We start from the raw sequence: 17,475 nt of genomic DNA on the forward strand, positions 1-17,475 counted from the left end.
AAAGCACTTTAGAAAGGACTGAGATGTCCTGAACATGTTAACCCCTTTCTTGAACGAAGGAAGGGAAACAGGCACAGAGATTGAAGTGATTCTTCCAAAAAAAAAAAAAACAGGTCAGTGACAGAGCCGAGAGTAGAATCTAGGCCTCCGGACTCCTAGTGCAGTGCCTTGTCCACCAGATCATGGTGCCACCTTCATGTTCCTAGAAAAGCACTCAGACATTGCCATTGTCTTCTCTTTCCAGTCTTTAAATAGATGTGAAGGTTAGATGGTGCTGATGGGATTAAGTTGGGGCACTAGTCTCTGAGTGACTGTGAATTTGTACTGTCGCAGATGGGCTATGTTAGGGAATACATCCTGTGGGCGGCTGCCAAATCCCAGCTTTTGGCCCACCAGTTTATCTGGAACATGAAAACCAATATCTTCCTGGATGAAGAGGGACACCAGAAAGATCGTGAGTACTGCATGCTTGGGCCTAATCTCTCCTATTCCTTATTTCATGGATTGAATCCCCCCATCTTTTTTTCCTTCGGAGTTATGAATCTTCTGTTTGTGCAGATAAGACCCATTTTGTTGAGGGTTTTTTTTTTCTTGTGGAATTCAATGAAGTAGGTGCATGCATGCTTGTGTTCGTGATTCAAAGGAAAATCTCCCCTTTTCCCTCTTATTAGTTATGTCTTTTTGGGTAGGTGTCCAAGATTTTACTCAGGCTTGCTTCTTTTGGTTACATATGCAGCTGACATCGGGGAACTGCTGGAGCAGCTAGTAGAAGAGATAACCAGTTCATTATCTGGGCCGGCCAAGGAGTTCTACCAACGGGAATTTGATTTCTTTAATAAAATCACCAATGTTTCAGCCATCATCAAGTAAGTGTGGGAGTTCGGGAGATTGAGCTGTTGTATAGCTCCCTATTCTGCAAATAACTGTTGTCCTGAATAGGAAGCTTTGCTTTGGATGGGATCTGAGACCATGAATTCCCAGAAAGATTAAAAAAAAAAAAAAAAACTGGTGTATCAAAAGTTAAATAAATTTTCCCAGCAGCTTATGGATCTGTGCTAGTAAGATACAAAAGCTTGTTTTGCTTTATATTTCTATTGATTAGTATCTGGTCAGACCTGGGTAAACTATAAGTAAGCAATGACTATTTTAGTAGCCCCACCATCTGAAATACGCATTGCAGGTTGGGCCATAAAGAAATGGTCATAGATTGAACTTTGGTTTTAAATTAATCTGATTTATCTTTGTTTTGCAAGCAAGCATTGGGAGTTCAGTGTTGGTGGAATGACGTTGAGTAGGAAAGTGCAGCTCGGCAGGAATGAAAATTGTAAAACAACCGATGCTTTTGTGCCAGTAGAACAAATCCCACAGGCCTAGTTAGTGTCACCTGCCTCATTAAAATGGGCATTTGGATAGGTTAGAGGCATTCTCCTGGAAAGTTAGCAAAGCTTGCTTCACGCAGGAAAAGCAGCACTGAAGTATGTAGGTATGTCAGGGTTTTCCATTATTTTCTGCAAATTACAACTTGCTGGAAATGTTTTGTTTTCGATTTAAAGAACCACAGATGTGCTCCAGCAAAAGGATACACGTTATATTTTACTAAAATCTCCATGAAAATGTCTCTCTTCACAAAGGCATTTCTGTGTGTACTGTAAATAGAAGATTTATCCTGCATATGTAGCAGTGTTCTGTCTTATTCATAAAGTGCTGTTATAATTCGTTGTTTCTGGAGCAGCAGACCAGCTTTAATGGAGATAGATTGTGATGTCTCACACTGGATTTTGTTATCACTTAATGAACATGAAGCTTCTGTACAACAGTAATAATAGAAAGGAAGGGCAGTGAAAGTACATCAAGTAACTTTTTTTAAAGTTTGCCAGAGGATGGCAGTGGCTTAGCACACAAGCTCATAACCTAAGCGTGTGCTTTTGTTAAACACTTTAAAACTTTCTCTGACATAGAAAGTAGCTGAAAGTATTGCAGCATATCTTCCCTATAAAACAAATTGGTTTTACTTTTTAAAATGAAATTTTGCTACTTGTTAATTAACATTAACATTTTGTTAATCCAGGAAGATCAGGCCAAGTGGTACAGCTGTCACAGGAGTCACCAGACCTTAGGAGACTTTTTTTATGTATGTTGAAAGGTTGGATACATTAGGATGGGCTTAAAGGGGCCATTTCTGTCTTAGCTCCTGAAAGCATTGGTGCCTGAGTGAATGTCCCACTCATTTTTATTTATTTAAGGTTATGAATAAATAGCTTAATAGCACTGGCTTTAACCACGTAGGCATTTTGCAGGCATTTCCGTCTTCTACTCCATTCCAGGCACCTCTTAAGCAAAGAGTTCAGATAATGTGATGGATCGTGTGGGGGGTTTGTAAAGGGCACAAATGTGAATGAAGATGTGACCTAGCATGATTGAATGTCCTAAGTGCTATACTCTGGTCTCCAGAAATGAAAAGCTGGTGCAGTAACCCACTGTACCACCTAGCTGTATACCATAAAGAACGCCTTTCAGGTACTTGACTTCTGCATCCTTGGAAGTGTACAATTGCATGCCTAATGCCCACAGACATTTGCCATGACTGCATGTGCAAATTGGGAAATGTACATGTTAATTTATAATTATGTTTCCAGTTATCCAATTTTCACCTGCAGGGGTGGTAAGTGCATGAACAAATTAGGAATGTAATTGCACAGACATTTTGCCTGTCTGTCACTTTGAAAGTGATCTAACCTAAACCAGAAAAAGGTGCTCTTATTCTGGAATAAATGCCCATAAGGGGAGTTATAGTGGTTGAACTATCAGAGGTATAATTATACTGGTAAATTTCCCTGTATAGACAAGCCTGAACTTGTTTACTTCAGGCCTTTGATGCTATTTTGCTGTTTACATGGCTTACGACCTGTCAACACACAGGTTTTGTATCACTTTAATTATCTTGGTTTAGACACCAATATAGATAAAGCACTGCAATCCCCTAGTGCAGATGCAGTTATTCTGGTAAGAAGGTGCTTATGCTGGGTATCTTATTCTAGTACGTTTATAGAGTAAGCTATGCCAATAAAACACCTTTTTCTCCTTCAAGTGGTTGCGCACATATGCCTTCCACTGCAGGTGTATCTACGCCCAGTGCACTTGAGTCAGAGATTTTTGTCAGCAGGTCACAGCCATGATCATCCTTGGCTGAACAGAACTCTGGAGCTTATAAATTAATTGTTTAATCAACCAGAGTTGCTGTTAAGTGCTGCAAAGCACTTGCTTCCCTTTGTGCTGAATGGGAGCCTGGATTGAGAATTCAAGGATCTTGGTTTAGAGCAGTGGTTCTCAAACTTTTGTATTGATGACCCCTTTCACATAGCAAGACTGAGTGCGACCCTTCCCCCACCCCAAATTAAAAACATTTTTTAATATATTTAATATTATTATAAGTGCTGGAGGCAAAGCAGGGTTTGGGGTCGAGGCTGACAGCTCGTGACTCCCCATGTAATAACCTCATGACCTCCTGAGGGGTCCCGACCCCCAGTTTGAGAACCCCTGGTTTAGTGTGTAGGTATAATTTGTCATACAGGCAAATTTCCTATTTTGTCTGGGCAGCTTCACGTTACTCATGTTATGTTGTTCTATAGAGCTTTTCTATGACTGCCAGGGAAAGGCCATTTATAATTGCACACAGTTTGGTACTGTATAAACTACAAGCACTGAGAAGGGCTGCAGGCCTTTGAGAGGGCTTTGAATCCAAGGATTTCCTGGCCAGTTCTGAAAAGGACTTGGAGCCTGCGCATATGAGAAACTGTTCCTCCTGCGATCATGTATTGTGAGCATGTAGCTCAGCCCTTTAAGGATCTGTTTTATATCTTATGCTTGGAAAACATGCAGTGCATTTGCCACCAGATCGCTAGGGTGCTAGCTTCACCCGCCCACACACACTTGGAAAATAAAATTATACTCCAGGTGGCCTTTCAACTGAGGAGAGAAGGGAAATAGACTACTAAGGCTTGTTGCCAGCTACCATACAGTATGTGACTACCTTTCCTATCCAGTGTTCTGCACAGAGGTAAGAAAAGAGTTTTTAAAAATGAAAAGGCTTTAATCAGTATTAGTATAGGAAAAGGTTCAGAATCGATACTGAATTAGTGTGTATAAAGCTGCAGCAGTGCAGTAAGAGATTTTCACATTTAAACAAACAAAACAAATGTTTCTTCCTAGAATAACAACAGACTTCAGTAAGTAAAATAAATTGTCTTTCTTCCCAGGCCATTCCCTAAAGGAGATGAAAGAAAGAAAGCTTGTTTGAGTGCTCTGTCTGAGGTGAAAGTGCAGCCTGGTAAGAAGTGGTCTAATCATATTGTATGTTCCTTTCGCATTTAGCATGAATACTGTACTTTGTAGGAGTGATTCATGGGAATTTCATAACAGTTGGTCTCTTCTCTGCCTCTTAATATTTTTGCTGCCTGGGGCTAAGAAGTGACTTGTTCTATTGTTCCTTGTCAAGCTAAGCATGAACATGGTAGCACAAATATTTGTATAGTACCAACAGTGTGCATGGCATGTCACAATCCAGATATGAAGATCCCTGCCCCAAAGAGCATGAAGGACAGACATGAAGGGAGCAGTGCAATTGAAGAGCGAGGTTAAGAAAACCTTTTGCTTTGTGTCATATATTGTTAGTAGATGATGGGCGGGCAGGCTACGCACATGAAGAAATAAGTTTTCAGGGATGAGAAACATCCATCTAACTGCCCTTCCCTCTCCCTGCCCTCTATCCCTTCTATACATATCCCGTACTTTGAAAGTCTCTACTGCTCCAAGACAATTTTTTTCCCTCTGAATCTCACCTTTAAAATGTTTAGAAGGAAACCTTTCTAGGCCTTGCCCTAACCCATCCTTATTTCTGTACCATGTGTCCATTACAAGGGGCCCTCACCATATCAGTACTTATGAGGGATTTTTGAGGGATAAGTTGTATCTGTCAATTAATGACCAATCTAAAAGCTATCCTGTGTCCTTTACAGACTGCAGGCTACAGCCTATAGACTATCCTATGATGGTAGACAGTAACGTATCCATTTCTAACTTCAATATAAATTTTAAAATTACATGAATCAATGTATTATCAAACTTCTAGAACTTTACTCTGTCACGGTAGCTGGTGAATTCACTTCATGTCTATCAAGTTCTCTTCTCCCCTTTTGTAGGCTGTTACTTGCCCAGCAATCCTGAAGCGATTGTTTTGGATATTGACTACAAGTCCGGAACTCCTATGCAGAGGTAATTTGCAGTGTTGTTGTAGCCTTGTTGGTCCCAAGATATGAAAGAGACAAGGTACGTGAGGGAATATCTTTTATTGGACCAACTTTTTTGCTGGTGGAGGGTACAAGCTTTCAAGCTACACAGAGATCTTCTTCTGGTCTGGGAAAGGAAGCAGTGTGTCAGAGGAGTAGCTCTTGCTTGTACCTACCACCAACAGAAGTTGTCCAATAAAAGATACTACCTCACCTACCTTGTCTCTTTCCTGTGCAGAGGCAACATCATGTTGTTTTGTCCCCCAGATAATCTTAGTTACAATATTTAGGTCTTTTCTAGGACATTTTGTTGGTTGGATACATGAAACTCAACTTCCTTATGTGTGTGTTTGTACTTTCAGTGCTGCAAAAGCACCATACTTGGCCAAGTTCAAGGTTAAATGGTGTGGAGTCAGTGAACTTGAAAAAGAAGGTCAGTAATATAGTTCTTAACCATTTGTACTACTAGTTAACAGTCAGTGACTCATTGGAATTTCATGCTTTTGGTGGATGGTATCATTCCAGTAAAATTGGGTTCAAATTTTAACATAAGGCACGATAATTCAACTGAATTCTGTAAATTGTGAGGGGAAAATAAGCTTGTTGCTTGAGTTTCAAGAGGCAAACCAGATCTTGTGAAAACAGGGCAGATATTTGTGTACTAAAGAAATTTTGCCAATAACTTTAAGTCCAGCATGTAAATTAAGTGTCTTTGGGTAGTTTAGAAAACAGGGAAACTCAGGTTAATGCGGCTGTGCAATCCTTTTTTAAATCAGAAATTTCAGAAGGATTTTTACCTCCTGGGCTTGACTTGTACATGCACTTTTCAGGCGGACCATGAGGGCTATTTTGGAATATAATTTGTATGTATAAATTCCACCTGTACTGCAGGAAACATAACGTCTTCAGGAATTCAGTGTTACTCAGTACAATTCACCCTGCAATGCAGAAAATCTCCTGTAGACAAGTGAAGTGTTAAGTTTCCAGTACTGTCATTTATTGTGATTCAAGGCTGCTAATTAAGCTCCATGTTCAGGTTTTGCTTCGTGCTCTATTTGCAGGTCTGCGTTGTCGCTCTGACTCCATAGACGAAAGTGGAGAAGAAGGGGTTGACAGTAAGAAAATCTGTTGGCAGGCAGCTATCTTTAAAGTGGGCGATGACTGCAGACAGGTAAAAAGCTTCTATAGTAATCGAAAATTGATTGACAGCAGTTGTGTTTTAAAAGGGAGTAAGAATCACACTTCTCCGTGCGGCTCTTAGAGTCAATGTTTAGCTTATTACAGAGACAGAGTGAAGAGGGAGAACTATATTACCCCATCCTGGAAAAATGGTGGAAAGAAAATCTCATATGTTCAAGACACAGCTTTACCCAGTGCCAAAAATGCCTGTTTAAGCCTCACACTCCAAACAGCAAACTTTATTTAAAAGTGTAGATAATGGTAGTGCAGCGGTGGCTTCCAAAGTGATGTGTGCTATGTATTCAAACCTGTTTCTTTTTAACTGAGAGGGGGAATATTGGCTACTATGTTGGAGTTACTCCTACTCCTGTTCTCAAGGAATGCCAGGGATTTTAATATCCATCCGAGGCAAGCAGATAAGTCTTCAGTGTTAACACCTTATCTGAATGACATCTGTGTACATTGACTTCCTGCTCATCCAAACTGCATTTTCCTCCCTTGCTTTTTTCCTCTACAGATACAGTGAGTGCAGCACTAAGTACACATCTGCTAACTTTCTGTGGAGTGTTTGTTTGCTCTGTTGTTCTTCAGACCACTTTCATAACCAGTTGGATCTTGTTGCATGATCTCTCTAATGTTTGTCTCCTTTTGTTTGTAAACAGGACATGTTAGCTTTACAAATCATTGATCTCTTCAAGAATATATTTCAGCTGGTAGGCCTGGACCTGTTTGTGTTCCCCTATAGAGTGGTGGCCACAGCCCCAGGGGTAAGTGGACGATTAACTATTCTGAACACAATTAAGCACTGTTAAAAGGGGCATCTGTCTTTCAGCCCATATTCCTCTAGAGCAGGGAATTTTTATCCCCAGATCACCTTCCCCTAAGCTTCTGACTGGGCTCTTGGTGCTTGAGACACTCCTACCCCCCCTCCCTTGAGAATATGTTGTGCGAGCAGCAGAAAGCACCAGAGAGAAGTACCTCTGGGAAGCAGTCATGAATCTCCCCGTCAGTTGGTTATAGGAAAGGTGGAAAGTTCGGGACATTCTTTTTTATGAATAAATGGGAAATGTATATTCAGTGTTCTATAAATTTTTACCCATGTGTCCCATGGGATCTGTATAGCTGCCATCAGCCATGAGAAATGTATGTTGGGAACGTGCTTTGCAGTCTTGTTTGTCTTCCCCTTCAGTGTGGTGTTATTGAATGCATTCCTGACTGCACCTCCCGTGACCAGCTGGGCCGGCAGACAGACTTTGGAATGTATGATTACTTTACAAGGCAATATGGAGACGAGTCAAGCCTCGCTTTCCAAAAGGTACCATACCATACCAACTGGCCAGACATAGCAAAATATTGACTCGAGAAGCATTCTGGCTATAAGAAATACCATGACACTATATTGTATAATTATTACCATAATACTGTACATGGTGTCAGATGCAGATAATCCACTTCTCAACTGTGAGCAGGCTATGCACAGAAGCTGTTGCAGAACTGGAGAATGTCATTCATTTAAAATAGTGTAACCATAAATGGAAGAAATTCTTTATTGGATTATATCTGCTCTTGGGAAGGTGTAGCACATTAGCTCTCCTCTTCTGAATTTGTTCTAATTTCTCATTTATGCAGGCTCGATATAATTTCATCCGCAGTATGGCTGCCTATAGCCTCCTGTTGTTTCTGCTCCAGATTAAAGACAGACACAATGGCAACATCATGCTGGACAAAAAGGGGCACATCATTCATATTGGTCAGTTGTGTCCCCTTGGCCCTCTGTATGTCTCTGCCTTTTCATTCTGCTGCAAGATATTGTTTAAAAAAAGAATTCTCCTCCTTTGAAGTCATTCTCTGTTCAGTGATTTCATGATTATCAAAAGGATGGGAAGATTTCCTGATGTCTGAAAGAAGTGTGCATTTCTGTACAGTATGTGTGATTGTCTGCTGCTTTGTAATTCAGACTTGCAAATTTCTACCAGCCTTAAGCAAGTACTTGTTTGGTTTTTAAATTTTAGATATGCTAGTTGAAGTATCATTTGATTTCTTTCATCACTGTATGGGTGATTTTTAGATTTTGTGCTTTAGCTGGTAAGTTTACATAACCAAGGCTGTGTAACCTCTGCACAGAATTTGCGTTTATGGAACTCCGTTAATGTGTCAATGAGAAATTTACTTATGTACTGAGTTGTGAAACACCTCACATTAAGTTTTATCTTTACTTTTGTATTCATGCACTCCAAGTTCATCTGCAAACACACTTCAGAGGAGGGCAATAGGAGTGCGTACAACATGTAGTCATAATGTGAGGTCTTGGGCCCACCTCTGTTATCCCTTTCAGCTGTTACCCCCACTTTTAGGAGAGCCAGATTGGAACAGCTCCATGACTGGTATCCTCATGGGCAGAGAAACCATGGATTTTTATGCCATACTTTGGGGACAGTACCAGGAAGGATAAAGAGTATTTCTGGGAGAGGTGGGATATTGAGGGGAATTTTGCACTAATTAGATATTCTGGGAGATCTTGAAGGTAGCCCTTAGAGGTGTGCATTACATATTCTAGTCTGGAGTTGACACAGGGATAGAAGTGATTTGAGGTCTGCATGGGAGAGGAATGGTCACAGTCTCTGGTCAAATATGGCTAATGAAAGGGACACTAACTGTCACCACGAGCTAGGCTGTTGTCACATAAGGCTTGAAACCACAGAGAAATTCCAGCCTGTACAGAAGACTGACGGCCCTTCTTTAGGGGGTGAGCCAAGATAGGCTGACTCCGTTTACGCTCAAGTCTCCACATGGATTCCTGGTTCTCTTTGGATGTAATTAAGCATTTAGTTTCTACAGCGATCAGTGCCCTGTTAACCTATATAATATATTCACTGGTTTATTATATGTGTTTGTGTGTGTGCAGATTTTGGTTTCATGTTTGAAAGTTCACCTGGTGGAAATCTGGGCTGGGAACCAGACATCAAGCTGACAGATGAGATGGTGATGATAATGGGAGGAAAAATGGAGGCCACCCCTTTCAAGTGGTTCATGGAGATGTGTGTCAGGGGGTACCTAGCAGTCAGGTGAGAAGGCTTTGCATCTCTCCTCATTTGCTCACAGCCAGAAGCGCTTCCACATCTAATTCAGTGGATAAGCAGCAATGAGCTTTCTTTACTGCTTAGTGCATTTGAATCTCATGCTTATCTGAAAGCCAGGTCCTGTGCAGATGGAATCATCGCTCCCCAAAACAGTGATAATCTTCCCTTAGATAATAGACATGACTCCAGAATCTAAACCTTGTTTTGAACTATGAAGAACTGTGAAAACTCTGCCCTTGCCATAAGGAATCAGCCTGTATTCAGCAGATAATGGATATGATCTAAAATCTGGGAAGGGAAGAGTACTCTGTCATGGGCCTGAGCCTATCCCAACATGCATTCCTCTTCTCTAACAATGCCAGAGTGTGTGGCAAGGTGGCTTCTTACAAAGTTTGCATTGACTTCTCATTCTGATTGAGCTTCCTGGTTTCTTGTTCATTTCATACTTGTATGTCACATGGGGGAATTCCTGCCATGCTGATCTTTCAGTGTAGCCCTTTCCTTGCTTCGCGGTACTTAGTGTGTATGGTGTTAATAATCTGGGGTATGGAGAAATCTTTTGAATTCCTTTGGAACCTCTGCCATCAGCACTAATAGGACAACCACATTTAACTCCAGCTGATGTGATGTTTATCAGGTGGGCCATAGAAGGTGGGGCCAGAACTTCCATTATAAAAAGCACATAACATTTTGGTGAGTCCAGTTGTCCAACTTGCAGCCAGCTAGTCCCAATGAAGATTTCTTAAATCTTTACTTTGGTGTTAGCACCAGTCCAGCACCATCTAACTTGAGCAAGGGAGGCAGTATTGCCTACTGAATAGGGCATGGGGCACTGGCGGTTAAGAGAACTAGATTCTGTTCCCCCTTCTGCCACTATCTCAGGGCTTGTCCGTACTTACAGCTAAATCGGCACTGCTGCGATTGATGCAGCAGTGTCGATTTAATGGGTCTGGTGAAGACAAGCCACATCAATGGCAGAGCACTATCCCATCGATGTCTGTACTCGCCTTCCACTTCTTGGGGAGGTGAAGTCGGCAGGGGAGTGTCTCCTAAGTTACGTTGACTTCAGTTATGTAATGTAGGTAACTGAAGTAGCATAACTTAGGTTGACTTACAGCTTTAGTGTAGACCAGCCCTCATTGTGAATCTTTTGGGTAAATCATTAAAAGTATATTTTCAGACAGGTTGAGGGCCGCCCTTATGAAAATTTACCCTTTAATCTCTCTCTGTCAGCTTTTTTCTGTCTAAAATGTGGCTGATATTTCCCACCTTTTGTAGAACGCGTTTGAGATGCTTCTGTGGGAAGCCCTCTGTGGATATGTCTTCGATGTTGAGTTTACTCAGGGAATTGGCACCTGGTTAGCCTACCCCAGGTCTGAGCTGCACTGCAAAGCCCTTGCCAAGTTACTGTGTCCTCACGGGCACTGCACTCACTCGTGTGTTGCTAGGATTTCTGACGGCATATCCTGTTGTTTTCTGTGCTGCACTAAGTGGAGCCAATTCTTATTCATTGAATTGTGAGAACTTGTCTGCCTTCTAGGCACATTAGAGGAATTGGGGAAGCAACTGGAGGATCATCAGCACTTGAGTGATTTAACCTGTGTCCTAATTGAAAAGTGGGAAGATTACCAGCCAAAGTGAAAGCCAACCCGAGCATTAGTCTGTAGTCCCAGGGGAGCCAGCTAGCCTGGTTTGAAAGCACAACCCCACTTGGGTGAGAGTGTTTCATGTGTGGACAGGAGAAGGGTTAGGGGCAACACCCAAGTAAAATAGCCCAAGCTAACTGTGCAGTGAAGATGTACTCTATAAGTGCTAACTATTATTGATGCTAACTTAAAAAATCAAAGCTTCCTCAGTTAGCCCAACCTGTGTCCATCTGGGAGCAATAGTCATATCAGCAGAGTTCAATGTGTTAATTTTGGCAGGCCTGGGAAGGGTCTTAAATTGAGGCAAAAATATCATCTGAATGTTGGGAGTATTCACATAGTGGATGGTGGGTAGGGTTGCCAACCCTCCAGGATTGTCCTGGAGTCTCCAGGAATTAAAGATTAATCTTTAATTAAAGATTGTCATATGATGAAACCTCCAGGAATACGTCCAACCAAAATTGGCAAACCTAATGGTGGGGGGTAAGTAATGGAGGGCTACATAGAGGCATTAGGAAATAGTACCACGCTAATGGATTTCCCATGCTATTGGCTTAAGAGCAGTGTGCTGTTGGATCCAGCTGATTACTTTTTTACTATTGCCGAAAGAATGTTACTTTACCCAAATACTGTTTAGTACCATTCTCCCCGAGGTTGTTATCCATCTCACACCATTCTGCTTATCTGGCTGCCAAACACAGGGGAGCGAAATTGCCTTTGTCGCAGTAATTTAATTAGGGTGACAGACTGTGAACAGCAGTACAGCTCCATCAGCAAACATAAAAGGATTAAACTGTGTAGATTTAATTACAGTAAAAGGTGTGATCCAGTTCCCAGCTGAATTCCTCAGCTTATGCTCTGTACCCAGCAAAGGCAGGAAAAGTTTGAGAACTCTAATTGTTTTTTGCCGTCTCTCTCTCTAGACCCTACATGGATGCTGTGGTCTCTCTGGTTACCTTGATGTTGGATACAGGGCTCCCCTGTTTCCGAGGGCAGACAATCAAGTTGTTGAAGTAAGTCATGCAGATATCCGTTAACCCTTTCATTATTTTTTCACCATAGGAGCATTGCCTCTACTGTTTGTCTTAACATAGCAGCAGGTGTAGTTTTACCCTAGCCAAGTATGGCCTAATAAATGTTTTGAAGGAGAACTTGATTGTTTTATAGCATCTCTCATGCAATAGGGATTTCAAAGCACTGTGCACAAACTGAGTTAAATTCAACTAGTGCTGTGATTGTGCAGGTAAATAGAGTAGTTTTTAACTGCTCAGCATAGGCGCCGACTCCGTGGGTACTCTGGGGCTGGAGCACCCATGGGAAAAAAAAATAGTGAGAGCTCAGCACCCGTTGGTGGCCCTGCTGATCAGCACCTCCCCCACCCCCACCGCAGTTCTTCCTGCCCGCTGGCGGACCCCAGCGATCAGCTATTCCCCTCCCCTCTAGCACCTCCTGCCTGCTGGTGATCAGCTGTTCGGATGTGTGCAGGAGGCGGGGGGGGGGGGGGGGGGGTTGGGGAAGGGGCAGGGGCAGGAAGAGGCAGAGTGAGAGTGGGATGTGCTCGGGGGAGGGGGCGGAAAGAGGCAGGGGTGGGTCCTTGGGGGAAGGTGTGGAGTGGCGGTGGGACCTGGGGTGGAGCCGGGGTTGAGCGCCCCTAGGGAATTTAGAAAGTCCACGCTTCCACTGTTCAGCATTAGCAAACACATAACCATAGAGGAGAGAACCTGTTTGAAGAAGGGGGATGTTGTCCAGAATCTAAGATGATCCCCTGCACTCTTCTCAAATGTCATTGAGATCTTTAACGTTCACCAGGACAGGCACCAAGGATCTAAATGTGTTATTCTTACAGTACAGCACTCCCCTAATACTACATTACAACATCAGTAGTTTGGTGTACGTCCAGCTCCTAGCGTGGCACTTAAATCAAACCCACAACCTTCTGACTCTAGCATTAGCTCTGCAGTCACCATTTCCTACAGACATTCATTCATTCCATATGATGGGGAGGAGACCGTCTGAGCCCCAACTTACACTGTCTCCAAAGTATAGATGTTTGAAGGGCAGGAGCTGCAAGAGAAAAGGAGCTTGGTTAGGTCTCTCCTCTTCCTAGAGTTCTTGCTGGAAATCCAGCCACAGTTTTACAGTATTGATCTCTTCTCTTATGAGTACCAACACTTACGTGATTCTTCGAGTGTCCATGTCTGTGGAATACACTGGGTGCTAATAATTACTACAGGAGAAAAGCTGTACAGAACTAATACCCAACTGTTTGTTTTTTTTTCCCCACTGTAAGAACCAGAGGAGCACAGCTAATGTGTGCTTTTTCCCCCCCATACAGGCATAGGTTCAGCCCCAACATGACGGAGCGGGAGGCAGCAAACTTCATCATTAAGATCATTCAGAGCTGCTTCCTCAGTAACAGGTCTGGCATCTTCTGTCTGTCTTCTCCCGGTCTCTTCCCTAGACTGGACACTAGTTGGTTAGCCTCTGAGGGGGTTAAAGATTTTGTTGAACTACTGAACCATAGGGGGCATAAAGCTCGGTAGTTGTTGACCTCATGGTAATGCAAGATAGCGGCCCTAGCTTGTGACCATACTGTACCTTACCATATATTCCCTAGTGTGAGAGTAGAGTAGTGCTAAGCTGAGGCTGGTCCGCAGCAGTTTTTGTTGGCTGGTCTAAAGAACATGGGATTTTCTGTGCCATAGCAGACAATGGCCTAATCAAGTTCAGCAATTTGCCTCCAGTAGTGACTTATGCCTGACGGCTTCACAAGGCAGCCAGGCACCCCAGCCCTAATATTGCACCTAGCTAATTGTGCCATGCTGTTTGAGGGTTGGGAATCCTTTCTGATTTATGCAGGGATAACGTTGCCAAAGAATGGTATTGGCTGGCCACAGGGATCTCTTGCCTACTTTTCTGAATGAAGAGAGATTGTGACCTTCGTGCTCGTTGCCTTTTAGAAAGCTGGGAGTATATATGCAGAGGAAGCAGCATGTACAGCCGATTGGACTGAGCATCAGGCTTAGAGACAGGAATGCTGGGATTTAAAATAATTTTTGCAACCAATTTGCTGTGTTGCCTTGCCCAGTTACTTCAGCTCTGTAAAACAGGGAGAGTAGTACCTGCTGTCAGTACAGCAATTTGAAGATGTAAAGCACTATGTAAGTGCTAAATTCTTATTTGTGGAGAAAAGTATAACCTACCCTTCTCGGTGATAACCGTTCCTGTCTTTCCAATCAAACTTCTCTTCATACCTGTGTATCACACTGATGCATTAGTCATCCGACTACTCGACATGACGTTGCATAATGCCCAATGGTTCAAAATGAGAACAGCACCTTGGGGAGCAAAGACAACAGTTTGGCAGATTGGCTCGCCCAAGCCAGTCTGGGTGGGATATGGTATTTAGTGTACTGAATAGAATAAAGCACCACATTGGCTTCACAATAAACCCCAAAAGCCTTGTTAACTCATTACCCAGTGGTAACTGTGTTCATGCCCCCCGGTACATAAATAGTTTTACGCTATTCTATGAAAGATTTAAAGAGAAAATGAAATTAAATGCAAAACATATATTTTAAATATTAGGTTTAGCTCCTATTTTGTAAAAGCTGACGTTGGCTGCCTCAACTCCGACTATGGCATAAGATACAAGATCATGTCAGATTCATCTGTGTCACAAACATAAAAGTAATATTTAGGTTTGCTTGTTAAGATCTCCGCTATTGCTACTCTGATTACTTCTATTTCCATTGTTGTTCCTGGTCTATTTTAGGTTACTTGGATTTTTATGTGACCCTGCCCCTGTGCAGTACTCTGAATACTACTTAAGTGAATTATGTATTTCTTTCCCCTAAATAGAAGAGTTGAGTCTATCTAAGCTGCCTAAGGTGCCTCTTGCCAGTCTAAGCACTGAAAGTTTGTTTGCTGCTATTGCATAAAATAGTAAAACAACTGCAACTTTGTCCCTTTTTTCTCGCCTTAGTAAAGTGCAAAGAAGTTATTCTCTTTGGTCTCGCAATGGTGGAAGGCTAGTCAGAGCCATGCTTAGCCAGTTCAGTTAGTGAGGATGTAACTCTGACTATGTTATAAGTCAGTCTCTCCTTTTGATGTTGCTGCACCAGTCCTTGTGTCAGTGACAAAGCATCTCTCAGGTTAGCCTTGTAGTCACTAACATGCTCAACTGTAATGTTGTACTGTAGCACAGTTTCCACTTAATGGGATTCAGCTCAGGATTAAGAAGTAGAGAGGGAAGTAGTATGATTGTTTGTTTGTTTTTTTTTTTAAAAAAAGGACCTGCTGATTTAATCATGAAATTATTGAATGATTTCTCTCTGTACTCTCAGCTGACTGGCGTCCGTGCCAAATGAGCTAGTCTAAACTGGAGCAGACTGTTATGCGTTACTCATCATGACACTGCTTTCACAGTGCCTTCAATGTGGAGGTCTAAGTTTAATTAGAGGTTATCATCCATGTATCGTGCATTTCTTTGGGATTTCATTTTTGCAGTTGATCTGCTGATGCATTTCTATAGCCTCTCATTCACCCACGATTCTTCTATTGTTTTGTAGGAGTAGGACATATGACATGATCCAGTACTACCAGAATGATATTCCATACTGAGAGACGAGGAGAATTAGTCTGGGGAAAATTATGCTCGTCACATCCCAATGCCTTTTCTCCAGACTAGTAATAGGAACTGTTCAGTCACGCTTCACTGTCTCCAGTCTCTCGTGTGCATGTACACATTTTACTGGACCCTGCAACAATCAACAAATCCAATTAGTTCCTCTCTCTACTGGGGATGTATATTTTTTTCTGTGGTTTTCTTGGAGTTGGCTGCAATCATAAATGAACATCCCCCTCTGGTTATGAATGTGTAAATCCTCAGAGGTAAAACTTGGAAGTATGGGAGTTTTTTGTGCAATGCAAAGATTTTATAGTGAGTTTAAAAACCCTTAACACTCCACCCAGTAGAATCCCCTGAAAGTGAAGGGTTTGAAGTTCTCTTTGGAGCAATGAAGAAGTGTTGATTTGCTCTAATTATACTGTAGAAAAGTAATGATAATCGTCCAAGGTGGTGATGTCTTTGCATCTGTGTTAAGACTTTGCACTGTCTATGGTCCCTGCTACATGGTCAGTATTTCATATGTACATGAAGAATGTATTTTTTTCCCTTTTGTGTGTTTTAAAATAAAACTCTACTGAAGATATATTTAATCTATAAAATGTAATAAAGATCTTAGACTTAATTGTGCCTGTATTACAAATCCTTTGAAATCTACTCCTCTTTCACCCAAGGGTTATAAGCTCCTTGGGTTTGGTCCAGCACATCATTCTGCAAGTTCACGCAGTGACTACTATTCATGTTCATTGTGGGTTTTTTCCCCCACTTACCTACAAGAGGAATCGCAACCCTTCTTCAGCCTTGGGCATATTCACTTTTAAATGGTAGATTATTATTCCTATAAAGGTATTTTCTGTGCAGGGTTCTTGCACCTGGATTCAACTCCCTAACATGACGTAAGCAGAGCTCCCGATATGCTTAAGGATTTTTGGTTCTCGAGGTCAGCAGTAGTATGTGTCATGAACCAGGACATAAGAACGGCTATACTGGGTCAGACCAAAGGTCCATCTAGCCCAGTATCCTGTCTGCCGACAGTGGCCAATGCCAGGTGCTTCAGAGGGAATGAACAGAACAGGTAATCATCAAATGATCCATCAAGGATATGGGCGGTCAGGCTTAGTAGTCAGAGAAGAGGCAGTCAGGCCAGGAACAATGCTGAAGGTCAGAGCAAGAGTCCGGTACCAAAAGTCAGAGCCAAGGGTCACAACCGGAATCAGGAGCTGAGCAGGATGGACGGGACGGTAGCATGGCTGAGAACAAGGCCTGAAACAAGACTAGGAACAGGCAGGCACTGGCGAGATTGTAGCTGTGGGAAAGAGCATTGAGCAGCCAGAGATCAGTTATTGCTGTTAGACTTAAGAGCAGGGTTGCTGACTTCCTCAGCCACTCAAGCAGAGTGGTCAATCAAGTGGCCCTGCTGTGGCTCAGCTGTGCTCATGGGCTGCCTGGAGACTGGGCAGTTGCAGCATCAAGTCCTCATTCTGACAGTATCTACGTTCACCAATCACCCCTTTTCACGCTATGGCTACCACAGAACTTAACTGTGACCTTGGAAACTTCCAGTAGGTCAATTCTTTACTTCCCCTTTGAGTTCAGCAAAACAGCTCCCATCTCAGCTTGCTCAGGGTCAGTCCTGCCTTGAGTAGCTGATCAACCTG

At 42.4% G+C, this 17,475-nt stretch overlaps 1 protein-coding gene across 3 annotated transcripts in view; it reads left to right on the forward strand.

The window, feature by feature from the left end:
* The window catches only part of PI4KA (phosphatidylinositol 4-kinase alpha), a 92,195-nt gene extending 75,753 nt beyond the window's left edge, over positions 1 to 16,442 (forward strand). For all 3 annotated transcript variants that reach the window (XM_065568378.1, XM_024105693.3, XM_065568379.1), the window contains exons 43-55: positions 334 to 454; positions 737 to 866; positions 4,257 to 4,327; positions 5,199 to 5,271; positions 5,648 to 5,718; positions 6,347 to 6,456; positions 7,127 to 7,231; positions 7,654 to 7,779; positions 8,094 to 8,214; positions 9,370 to 9,529; positions 12,114 to 12,203; positions 13,526 to 13,609; positions 15,762 to 16,442. In XM_065568378.1, the coding sequence (XP_065424450.1) occupies positions 334 to 454; positions 737 to 866; positions 4,257 to 4,327; positions 5,199 to 5,271; positions 5,648 to 5,718; positions 6,347 to 6,456; positions 7,127 to 7,231; positions 7,654 to 7,779; positions 8,094 to 8,214; positions 9,370 to 9,529; positions 12,114 to 12,203; positions 13,526 to 13,609; positions 15,762 to 15,813 (1,314 nt within the window). In that variant the 3' untranslated portion in view covers positions 15,814 to 16,442. The remainder of the gene's footprint in view (positions 1 to 333; positions 455 to 736; positions 867 to 4,256; positions 4,328 to 5,198; positions 5,272 to 5,647; positions 5,719 to 6,346; positions 6,457 to 7,126; positions 7,232 to 7,653; positions 7,780 to 8,093; positions 8,215 to 9,369; positions 9,530 to 12,113; positions 12,204 to 13,525; positions 13,610 to 15,761) is intronic.
* Positions 16,443 to 17,475: the final 1,033 nt, after the last annotated feature.

Source organism: Chrysemys picta, chromosome 15 (assembly GCF_011386835.1).
Source record: "Chrysemys picta bellii isolate R12L10 chromosome 15, ASM1138683v2, whole genome shotgun sequence".
Lineage (NCBI taxonomy): Eukaryota > Metazoa > Chordata > Testudines > Emydidae > Chrysemys > Chrysemys picta.